This window comes from Mus caroli, chromosome 2, assembly GCF_900094665.2.
Source record: "Mus caroli chromosome 2, CAROLI_EIJ_v1.1, whole genome shotgun sequence".
Classification (NCBI taxonomy): Eukaryota; Metazoa; Chordata; class Mammalia; order Rodentia; family Muridae; genus Mus; species Mus caroli.
This window is the reverse complement of record NC_034571.1, coordinates 65,045,166-65,057,485: the sequence shown is the minus strand read 5'-3', so window position 1 is coordinate 65,057,485 and position 12,320 is coordinate 65,045,166. Positions and strand designations below refer to the sequence as shown.

The following is a 12,320-nucleotide window of genomic DNA, read 5'->3' as shown; positions in this document are numbered from 1 at the left end:
AGAGAGAGAGAGAGAGAGAGAGAGAGAGAGAGAGAGAGAGAGAGAGAGAGAGAGAGAGAGAGAGGAAAGTCCCCATGACTCAGAAGCAGAGAGATCAGATCTAAGAACTGCAAGAGAAAAGTCATCCGGCAATGTAGTGTTAAGAGAAAGCAGCACCATGGGAGCACCGCCCAGAAGGTAACAGGGCAGCAAAGATAAGATACAGATTTAAAAGGTGTTAAGCCAGGAGTACTGGAGGGAGGTGTGTGCCAGACATGGGGCGGTTTGGAAGTGCCCAACCATTAAGATAGTCAAGGCATATCAAAATTAGCTGGTGTGTGTGTGTGTGTGTGTGTGTGTGTGTGTGTGTGTGTCTGTCTGTCTGTCTGTCTGTCTGTCTTCCATTCTCGAATCTAGAGTTCTTGGGCAGGTGCAGAAGAAAGGTGTGTGCCCCACTGGGAGCCTAAAGTGGGTTAACTACTCACCACTACAGATTGTCCCAACGTGGTAGGCAAGAACTCACTATTAAAATTTATTTAGAGATTCTCGGATGGAATACAAACACGCCATGATGTTAGGTTAGGAGTTTGGGAGAATTGGCTTCTTAGCAGGCTACAGATTTTGCCTGAGCCACGAGGGGATTTCTGTCAGAGGTGCTGGGAGCCCCTGCTGTGCAGAGAGATTGGGGGCTGCTTGGAGGAAGGCAGAGAGGCAGACCACAAATGACCCCTGCTTTCTGCGGGGAGGAAGACAGAGGCAGACAATAGTCGCCCTCTGCCTCCCACAGACAGATAAACAAAGGTGTACAGATAGAAGGGGGATTGAATGAAAAAAAAATGCTTTAAAGAAAAATTGAAAAGGCCTATGCCAGGGCAAGTACTCAGATTCTTTTGAACATGGTCTACACGGGAATTCTGGGATTGTTCAGCCTGGTGGGACAAAAACAGAGCCTGGAAATAGGCTTATAGGGTAAGTAGAAGGGAATTTAATTAAAGATAAATACATAGATGAATAAATAATTGAGGCTTTTTTAAAATCTTAAACTGTAGGTCAAAAGGCAGGAGATAATGAGCCTAGCCCACCTCAGACAGTAGAAACTTAGGCATTGAACTCACTATTAAAAATTAATCATGTAAGGAAAAACATAAAAAAAAAAACAAAAAAAAAAACCAGGAGATAGTGGAGGAACACTACCTCAACAGATAATATTTATTTAGATTGCTTTGAGTTGTTTTAATTACCAAAATGAAGATTATATATAAGTTTGGTGGTATTTATACTAAAAATCCTCTGGGAGAGAGGCTAAGCTATTAATTTAAATAATTCTATACCTTTAGTGATTTCTGGTTACTGGACCAATGACCCGCCATCTTTGGAGAGAGGCCCTGTATTTGTGTTGACAGGAAAGGAGAAAAAGCACTGGACCCCTTCCAGAGTGATATGTGTCAGATACTACAGGGGAAGAACCTGAAGATCTTGGCTACAGAAAAGAAAATTTTGAGAAAATCCAACAGGACAGGTAACTTGATCTGCTAATTCCTTGACATGGGAACAGTCCAATAATTGGCTCAGACATAAAAATGTCTCCAGCCAAAACTTCAGCTAAATTTGGACAATAAAATTTTGTTGGTTATGGAATCATTAAGATTCTTCATGTTCTCCTTCATATGGCATGAATAAAGATTTTTTTACAATTGGTTATTGATCACATTAACTCATAAAAGGATAGTTGTCTTTCACCTGCTCAAAGAAGGAACAAAATTCATCTTTAACTTATCTGTGCATCTTGCTTAATACATACAAATATCTTAATAGTACTAAAATTTGGGTTGTAAGATTTATATATTACAGAATGTAATATATTACAGCTTTGGCAAGATTCATCCTCCGGGATGCTGAAGTGACTGCTGGTCCAGCCCCTGACTCCTGAGGCTGTCCAGAGACTGCTTCCGGAACAGCTTCAGGAATTGCTGCCAATTCCAGATGGACTCGCTTCATGCAACCTTTTAGAAGGATCCAGTCAGGATTTCAGGCAAGTCCTAAGCCTTCCAAACATACAAAGGCTAGGGAACAGATATAAAGCTAGCTTTCTTAAGTCTAACCAAATTTTCTAATTTTTCTAAACCTCTCCACCCCTTTAAAGAACTTCTCATCTCCCCTATTCAGCAGGAAGAAGTTGTGAAGAGTTGTCATCCCAATCCCTTGGGTTCCAGTGTCTAGTTATGGTTATTTTATAAATTATGATAGGTTGTCATTTTAAGGAATAATTTGGAAAAGATCATAATTTTGAACAGGAAGGAAATCAATGGAATCAATTACTAAATTCATTCTTAAGCAAAGCATTGTATAGCCACAATTTTACATTGTTAGAAATCTTCATAATTGATGCAAATTGAAGTTAGAATTTTTACATTGACACAGAATTTTTAGGTTGATACAGATTTAATATTTTCATTATATTGATACAAAAATTGGAATTAATAGTGTTACTCTTAGATAGGCATTGTGCCTATGCAACTCATTTAAGAATACAGGGCTTAAAGCCAGACCTTCTAATAACTGCTATTACAAACTGTTTAGGATGATTGAGTAACACAAGTTAAGGACCAGATAGTAATCTCATGGTTATATTAGATTCTGATCTAACTATATTAAGGTACTTTCTACAATATTCAAATATAAATGGCTAAGAATGGTCAAAGTTTAACAATTCAAATATACTTTATATAAATAGTCTTTCAAAACATCAGAAATCCACGGGATATGACATTCAATATTCATTCATTATTAAGGACTATGTGACTAGAGACATGTCTGTTCCTGACAGCAGTATCCCCTTCTTGGTTCAAAGAAGAAATTGAGCATCAAAACCTCCATATGGAGTTGCACCAGTTATAGCAAGGTAGCCACTGGACAAAAATTGCTCTACTCATCTACAGACAAAAATATACTGTCCAGGAAAGGACACACAATGCAGAATAGCAGAGAGTTTAGCTCTGCCAAGACTGGGTAAGTGAGACCTTCATAGTTCCTGCTTCACGTCAAGGTCTGTCAGATGGTTCTAGACCAGAAGGCTGAAGACAGATGCTATGATGTTTTGAGTAATAGGGGACTGTCCAGATAGTCAGCTGTCTCTACAATTTGTTTAAGTTTTAGAAGCTATGTTTTTGTGCTTCCTACATATTCAGGTTAGGATGAGACAGGTCAAGTGGACATCTCCTTGCTCTGGCTTGGACTTGACCCTTACTTGGACTGCACCATCAGACATACCATTCTCTTCCCATTTCAGTAGGGAAAGAAAAATCAGGACAGCCAGAGCTCACATCTTGATGGAGACCCAGACTATCCTCAGTCCAGCTTTTACCATTTGCAAGGAGATGTCCACTTGACCTGTCTCATCCTAACACTCAATTCCTTAGGAGTCAGTAATTCTCAGGTTCTCCCCTCCTGTCCAGGCTTCAGACTGCTATACCCAAGGCTTCTGAGGGGCTTCAGTGTAATTTTTCTATACTGTACAAATTGAGATAATGGTGAACACTGGATCAAGCCATCAACTGAGCATGTGGATAAGAGGTGACATGCAAGAAGAGGTTGCATGCAATAGAGGCACAAGTGAAAAGACTGGGGAGGAGGAGGAGGAGCATTAGTGAGCTGTGCCTAAACCCTGCTCTAGTGCCACAATGCTGACATGGCACCCACTCTCTTTGTTTCCTGCATCTCTTCCATAGCTATATTTTCTACAAGAAACTATAAACAATGTACTATATAGTCTGTCCCCAGATCTTTGGACAAATCTAGCTGCCCAACTACAAAGGTCTTGGTACCATTCCCAAGCAGACCCACTGTGCTGGCTAGTTTTATACAAACTGGACATGAGCTAGAATCATCTGAGAGGAGGGAACCTAAACCCAGAAAATGCCTCCATAAGATCCAGCTGTAGACAAGCATGTTGGGTATTTTCTTGATTAGTGATTGATAGGAAGAGCCCAGCCCATTGTGGTGGTGCCAGCCTTGGGCTGGTGGTCCTTGTTATAAGAAAGCAGGGTGAGCAAGCCATGAGGAGCAAGCCAGTAAGTAGCACCCTTCCATGGGCTCTGCATCAGATCCTGTCTCCAGGTTCCTGCCCCATTTGAGTTCCAGCCCTGACTAACCTTGGGGATGGACTGTGATATGGAAGTGAAATACACCCTTTTCCTCCCCAAATTGCTTTGGTCATTGTCTTAGTTAGGGTTTTACTGCTGTGGACAGACACCATGACCAAGGCAACTCTTATAAGGACATTTAATTGGGGCTAGCTTACAGGTTCAGATATTCAGTCCATTATCATTAAGGCAGGAACATGGCAGCATCCAGGCAGGCATGGTGCAGGAGTAACTAAGAGTTCTGCATCTTCATCTTAAGACTGCAAGCAGAATACTGACTTCCAGGCAGCTAGGATAAGTGTCTTAAATTCCACGCCCACAGTGACACACCTGCTCCAACAGGGCCACACCTTCTAGCAGTGCCACTCTCTGGGCCGAGCATCTACAAACCATCACAGTCATGGTGTTTCATCACAGCAATACTGACTCTAACTGGGACACTCACTGTGAATTCATAAGCTAACAGTGACAGACCTAGTCATGTGGCTGTGACCCACATGACTTGTCACAATCTTTCCCAGAGGCTTTCTAAGTAGGACTGTCATAAAGTTAGGATCATGTGAGTCTAGAACTCCAGGATAATAAATAAGGAGAGAAGAGAGGTTGTTGGAGGGAGAAAGAGAGAGAACAAGAGGGAGCAGAAGGGAGAGAGAGAAATAAGGAGAGAGAGAGAGAAAAAACACAAATATAAAAGGCACACACAGACATCTCTAATGCCATCTGAATCCCTGATCCACCCAATCTCTGTCCCTACCATGGGCTAGACAGTTAATTTCTCATTTTTTACCTGAAACAAATCTGAGTTATGGGGATTTTGTTTTTGACAATTAAACCAAAAGAAACCTTGACTACTATGGTTCTTTTTTCTCTCCCTAGTACCTTGTGATAAGAGCTTTGATAACAGAATTAGCATAGCCTCTGGCCATGTCAAGTGAGACTTGTTAAATCTATCTGCCAACTTTGAATACATGGAAAGAATCCCAACCACAAGCTTGTAACATTATAAGGGTAGTTCTTCACCCACAGGATGCCTCTGAGTTGGGCTTCACTGTGAAGGTGACAGTTATCCAAATTGGGGCCACCATCAGGTAGCAATAGCAGCTGTCCAGTTCAGAGCTAGAGAATGTCTGCAGGGGAAGTTAGAAATGTATGTGGGAATGAAATATTAGGGCCGTTAATTGCCACATGCTAAGGAGTCAGGGCTGTAAGTACTGCACAATGCAAACCAAAGTCAAGGCTTTGAACAAGACCAGAAGATTAAACTGATCCCAGAAATTTGGTGCAGGGTAAATTTGAGTGAGAACAGAGGTAAGAGGACCAGTTGGTGATTCACTGCCTAAGTCTGGAAACAGAATTGAGTTGGACTACATCGTCTATGTAGAACAAGAGAAGCCCAAGGATTGAATCATGGTTCATAACATGCAAGAGGCAGATAGGAAGACACACCAATACGCACATCCCCACTATGGAGATGTGGCTAGAGAATTCAGGAATGACCTTAACCACAGAGGAAGGATCTTGAGAAAAGAAACTGGTTCTTAGCCTAGTGTATCAAAATACCTATAACTGCAGGAGGGTTGAGGCAGGAGGACTGCAAATTCCAGGACAGTCTGGAATATATCGATCGTCAAGTTTAAGGCTAGCCTGGTCAATTTTGCATCTGTCTGAAACAAAAATGGTCAGTAGTAGGTCATTTGCTTAGCATATGCAAGATCCTGTGTTCAGTCTGAGAGAGGAAGAGAGACAGAGGGAGAGATAAATTGTTTCTTAGTTATAAGTGTGTATCCCACATCAGTTTAAAAGCATCATGTCGTCGGGTACTGCCTGGACTGGACCCCAGCACCACCAAACAAACAAGTAAGCTCCTGTGCATGGTTGGGTCTGGTGGTTTATGCCACCAGTCCCAGTAGGCTTGACCATGAGTGCCAGGCCAACCTATGCTAAATACTAACACTAAAGAAGGAGGAGAGGGGGAGGGGAAGGAGAGGGAGGGGTATGAGGGGGAAGAAGAGGAAGAGAAGTAAGAAAGAAAGACAAAATAAAAGAAAAATGGAGGTCTTGAGGTCTTCCATATGAGTTCATCATAGTTTCATTAACTTATCCTTTGTCTTCTTACTAGATGGAGTTTTGTGAGAGAAGGGACTTCACGTATCTGCCTATTTCTAGGGCCTAGTGCACTCCATACCACACGAGCTAATGCTCAGTATAAGCACCTGTTGAAAGAGTAGAACTGGAAAGAAACAGAGAACATAACATATAAGCTAGAGTTCAGCTGCTACACAGCAGCCACTAGCCACGTGCAGGGCTTGAGCCTGTGAACTGTGGTTACCTCAAACTGACAGCAAACATCCCATTTAGAAGACTTATGCCCCAAACTGATGTAGGATTATCTCACATACACCCCCCCCCCAGGCATATGCCACTAACCAGCTGCCAGTAGGGTCACTCAGGTTCTACGTGGGCTGCAAAACCCAAACAGGCTTTTATCAAATGAGTTGCTAACACTGAAGATTCAGATTTCCAAATAGTCTATTTAGGTTTCTCTTCTAATAACGAAAGACATGATATTTTTCTTCATTGTATTTATGGAGCTATCTACTCTTTTATTATATTTGTTTTTATAAGCAACCTTATGCTCTGACTGGCAGAGAAGGGATGAATTGACAGATAGCAACTGTGGTGAGGGGGCCAGCGTGTGTGTGTATGTGTGTGTATAGCAGAGCATAACCCAGGCACATTTTACTGTACAGCCTCAAATGCATATAAAATCATCGTTCATTACTCTACTGCTATGTATTGTAATGCTAAGTGTGGGCCCAAGACAAGAAAGTCTGCATGTAGACCCAAGTGACACCATGTGACCTTGTCTCACAGTTATTTCTGATTGGTGAATAAAGATGCCCACAGCCTGTAGCTGGGCAGAAGAGACATAGGTGGTGTTTGATGTTCCCAGTCTGGGGCTTGGGGGGAGACTGTGAAGAGAGGGAGAGGAATGGGGGAGGAGGAAGACACCATGGGTTAAGAGTCAAAATAGACATGGCCCTGAGGGCTGGCCAATTAGAGTTAAGAGCAGCCCAGATAAAAACACAGTAAATAATAACTTGGGGTTATTGATAGAAATAATTTTTAATAACATAGAGGGGAGATATCTGCCTAGCTCTAGTGCTCACTAAGGCTTATTATAAATATAAAGTCTGGGTCTGTGTTTTGTCTGAAAACTAAATGGTTAAAGGATAACCTGGGATAAAAATCCCAGGTTAAAATTAAAAATTTGTACAACATATTGGTGTCCAACTTGGGGCAAAAACTCACTTAAAAAATTAATTTCCCTTTTATCTCTTGTCTTTCTCTCTTTCCCCCTGTTGTCTCTGTCTGTCTCCCAAAAGACCTCTGCCATGTGGAGAAAAAAAAAATTAATTTCAGATTCCCAAATAAAAAAACACATGCTGTCCCTTTAAGACTATGGAGACCTGGCTTCTTAACAAAGTTGGGTTTTTTCCCCAAGCCACGCAGGGTTCAGAACTAGGGCTAAAATACATGTTGATTTGGCACACATGATTCTGGGGTTTGCACTCCAGACAGACACAGTGCACCCCGCTCCCCCAACCAAACCAACACCCCAAGCAACAGGCTCAAACTCCAGCCTTGGTCTTTCCAAATGCTGCTCTACGCTGCCTTGGAAAGGCAACCTAATTGCACGCAGATATTGCTATGCAATGAAGCTGACAAAATCCTGCTGCCCAGAGAACAAAAAGCAAGGCTGCATGCTTCCCACAGTCAAAAAAATTATAAAAATAAATAAATTAAGATGTCACACTACCTTAAGCAACTGGTTTCCTTCAATGTGTTCTCCAGGGGAATGCTGGGACTTCTTGTCCTAGCACATGACACATATATGTTAGCTTGAAAATATGCTTATACAGTAAATAGAAAGGAATTTAAATAAAGTTAAATAAAAGAAGGTTATTAATGTATACAAAGAGAAAGGGGATGCAAGTATATTTATCCACAGAGGTATTAATCTCCAAAGGGAGAAATAAATAAAAATTAAAATGTTTTCAAGTATACATAAGTAAATAAATAAATCCAGGCCTTTGATCTCAATACTTGGAAGACAAAGGCAAGGACAGATAGGTTTCTTATGAGTCTGAGGCCCAACAGTGGTGGCACATGCCTTTAATCTCAACACTTGGGAGACAGAGACAGGCAGATCTCTGAGTTCAAGTCCTGCCTGATCTACAGAGTGAATTCTAGGAAAACAAAACAAAACAAAACAATCCTGTCACAAAAAAACATACAAAACCATTTTATAGTCATAATCTTACATTAGTAAAAATCTTTATATTTTAATACAAAATTAAGGTTATATTTTGTTATAGTAATACAGCGTTTTATATATCGATACAGGTTTAGGTTTTCATTGATATAAATTTTGTTTATTAATACAAAGTTTAAGATTAGTTTTGTTAGTCTTAGGCATTATACCTATAATACTCATTGTAAAATATAAGGCTTAGTCCTCATCCTTTTGATAACTCCTATTAGAAATTGTTTAAAATAATTAAATAATACAAGTTACAGTCAATCAATCAATCAATCAATCAAACTCATAGTCATATTAGATACTACTCTAAATTATCACAAAAATATATATCCTGGGTTATATATTTAATAAATGGCTAAAAACAGATGTGTTTACTGGTTCAGATAGACTATAATAGACAAATGGTCTTCGAGAGTATCAAAGACCCACAAAATATGACATTTAAAAATGATTAAAAAATCTTTTGACTATGAGACAAATTTGCTGCTAACAGTAACCCCATTTCACTTCAAAAAAGATGATAAACACCAACATCCTACATAGAAAGTCGCTTCCATTGTGGCAGGCTAGCCACTGGACCAAAAAAAAAAAAAGCCCTAACTTTATCTACACACAAAATGCTGTCCAAAAGACAGACACAAAATAATACTAAACTCTGCCAAGACAGAGTAAGCTAGTCTTTCATAATTCCTGCTCCACTTAAAGTCTGTCAAATATTCTGGGCCAGAAGGCTAAAGACAGCTGCTCCAACATTATAAAAAATATTGGAGACTGTCCCAGTGATAAGCTATCTCTGTCATTTCTATAATTTTTAAAAACTGTATTCGTGCACTTCCTACCTACTCAAATAATATATATTCCTTCTCAAATTTCTGATGGAATTAAAGACTGAATAACTATTACCTCACAACTAAACTTCAGTTATTTAAAATAAAAAAAGTTCTAGGATGCTTTTAAAATGATAATACAGGTTAAAAATAAATAATTAATATACAAAATTCTAACTCACCAAAATAAGATAAATGATAAAAAAATACTTTATCTAAATTGCCAAATATAATAGACTGGATGTTATAAATATATACCAAACCTTATAATTTTCATAATTATAATTATATTCAATTTATATATTTAAAAGCCTTTTTAATTAGGCAAAAAAAATTGTTGAGGTTTGGTCTGTTGGTATGTGCTGTAATGCTAAGTGTGGGTCTCCAAGACTTGGTTGTCCCAGAGACAAAAAAAAAGCCTGCAAATAAACCCAAGTGACACCATGTGACCTCGTCCCACAGTTATTTCTGATTGGTGACTCAGAGGGCTGGCCAATTAGAGTTAAGAGTAGCCCAGATAAAAACCTAGTAAATAATAACTTGGGGTTATTGATAGAAATAATTTTTAATAACATAGAGGGGAGATATCTGCCTAGCTCTAGTGCTCTCTAAGGCTTATTATAAATATAAAGTCTGGGTATGTGTTTTGTCTGAAAACTAAATGGTTAAAGGTGGGACAAAAACCACAGGTTAAAATTAAAAATTTCTACAACACATCACTTATACCCATAAATACTTAAAATATAAACAGTGTTTTTCCTACTTGACAGGACGATAGGTTGTTGGAGGCGGCCTGTGTTCAAACTTCAACAGATCATGTAATTTTGAGTCAACCAATCACTTACTCTGTGACTCCTGAACAGATGAGCATACATAACAAGAGAACTTAACTGGGATAGGAGTAAACTCCTCAGCTCCTCCTGATGCTGTCAGTACCCATCGCTTGGCCTTGTAAGGAGAGTCCTGAACCGTGTGCTTGGCAGTTCTAATAGAACTTGGGACTGCTTGGACACGGAAGCAGAGAGCACAGCTAAGGTACACACAGCTTCACTGCAGGGCAGGAATGGTGGAGAGGGTGCAGTGGGAATCCCTAGAGTGTTGGGATTTAGCTCTGGAAACTCAACAGAGATCATTTCTACTGATGTTGTTTTCTGGAGACCAAAACAAACCCCCAAACCCTAGTAACATACATACATACATACATACATACATACATACATACATGCATACATTCGGATTCGGGAGCCATTGACTTTGGTTTTTAGGAGAATGAAACAAAGTATTTAAAGTATTTTTTTCATATCTCCTTTTTAAAAGCAAAGATCTTGGGATAAGAACAAACAGACTCAGCAAGTAAGTCACCTACAGTACCGGTGTCACCGTGCTACTTATCAGTTAAATGCTATTGGCAGAGTAGTGCAAGGAGTCAAAAGTCAAAATCTTGATTTTTGGATATTCCAAGTCGTCCAGATTGGATTTAGGGGCAGTTCGTGGTGCGAACCTTTCTCCTGGGAGATCCAGGGGGGTCAAAGTTCACAGAGCCAAAGAAGTTATAGGTAGAAAGCATGCCTGGGGGGTGCTCATCCCCATAAACCATTAAGTTGTTTGAAAAAGTAAAAGAATAGCGAACAACGGGGCGGAGCTGGAAGTCCTAGGATAGAACGTGACGGTTTTCATTTTGGCTGTAGGGTGAGATACCCCTAAAAAGGCAGACATTCCCTCCTCTCAGCAGAACATCCTACCTTCTCGGGCAGTACTTCGACAGTCGTGCGGTTCCAGAGGCCCAACCTGGAGTGGTAGATAAATTTTTAGGATTAGGCGTTGTCCGAGGTGCGGGCTGAGACCCGCCACTCCCGGGGGTGTGGGTAAATTACTCACAGTCACCACACTGCTGCTTACCCTCTGGCCGCCCTGCCAAGTTGTTTCCTCGAAGGGCAGACCAGGAAGGCCAGCCCCGCTCCGCACTCGCGGTGGGTTCCGAGCTGCGAGCCTGGGACGCCGCGTTGCCATGGAGACCGGACGGGCTGCGGGAGGAGCCCCGGGAACCACCGGAGCTGCCCAACGACTGGACAGCCCGACGCAGCGGAGGGGCGAGCGGGGCGGAGCGCGGCGGGCCCGGGGCGGGGCGCAGAGCGCGGGGCGGGGGCGGGGCGGGAACTGTTCCAGCTGCTGGAACCACGCGAAGGGCGGAGCGGGCGGCGCGGGTGGCCCAGCGTCCGGAGGAACTGGGCGTCGCGCTGCGGGGCAAATTGGGGGCACACACTCTGGGGCAGGCTTGACCACGTATCCTGGTTACTTTGAGAAAGGCTGGAGACAGGGAGACTGGAAGGTCGGTGTCCATACCTGATCCTGACTCTAGGTGGCGGAGGGAAAGGGGCGAGGTGGCCTCATTGGGGGTTACAACTTGTGGAAGAAAAGATGCCTTGAGTTGGGAGGGCTGGGTGCCTCTGGATCTGAATGAACAAAAATCCCCTGCACCTGAGATCGCCCCGAGAAGATTATGGGTTTCCTGGGGACCTCGACATCAGTTCTCTTAGGGATCCGGTTCAGGTGTTTAGAACCAGACTCGCCTTTCCCACCCAGCCCTGGCCAAGTCTGGGTTTCCTTTTGTGCCCGGGCTGCTACTGAAGCACCTCAGCCCTTTAGAGGTCTTATGCTTCACTGCTTCGGTCACAAAAGAGGGTGGGAGAGCACCCTGTTAGAAAATTTCAATGGTCTCTCAAGCTTATCTTCTAGGGGGGAAATGGGTAACCTCTCTCCTTGGACACAGAGAACTTGTTGCTAGGCAACGAGTTTTGAAGGGGACCCGTCTGTTGTAATCAAAATTGCATTCGAATTTCACCTAGTGGCCAGAATATGAGAGATATAATCACCATCTTAAGGGCCCTCTGGGGACATGCAATTTATCTGATGGCGAAAACACGTACGTTTTAATGTATAGACAAACGGATTCAATTTTGACATTATTATAAAAATAGAACCAACGAAATCAGTCTGAACCAAGAATACATAACGTTTCCGTTGTTTTTAAATCCTCTGATTCATCCT

General features: G+C 41.7%; 1 protein-coding gene across 3 annotated transcripts in view; it reads right to left on the bottom strand.

The window, feature by feature from the left end:
- The window catches only part of Erich2 (glutamate rich 2), a 34,293-nt gene extending 22,318 nt beyond the window's left edge, over nt 1–11,975 (bottom strand). The window contains exons 1-3 of one of the 3 annotated variants that reach the window (XM_021155345.2): nt 11,172–11,975; nt 11,015–11,060; nt 7,942–7,998 (exon numbers count right to left, since the gene is read on the bottom strand). In XM_021155345.2, the coding sequence (XP_021011004.1) occupies nt 7,942–7,998; nt 11,015–11,060; nt 11,172–11,613 (545 nt within the window). In that variant the 5' untranslated portion in view covers nt 11,614–11,975. Of the gene's footprint in view, nt 1–7,941; nt 7,999–11,014; nt 11,061–11,150 lie in introns of all 3 variants that reach the window. The other 2 variants (XM_021155339.2, XM_021155342.2) reach the window with 2 other exon arrangements.
- Nucleotides 11,976–12,320: the final 345 nt, after the last annotated feature.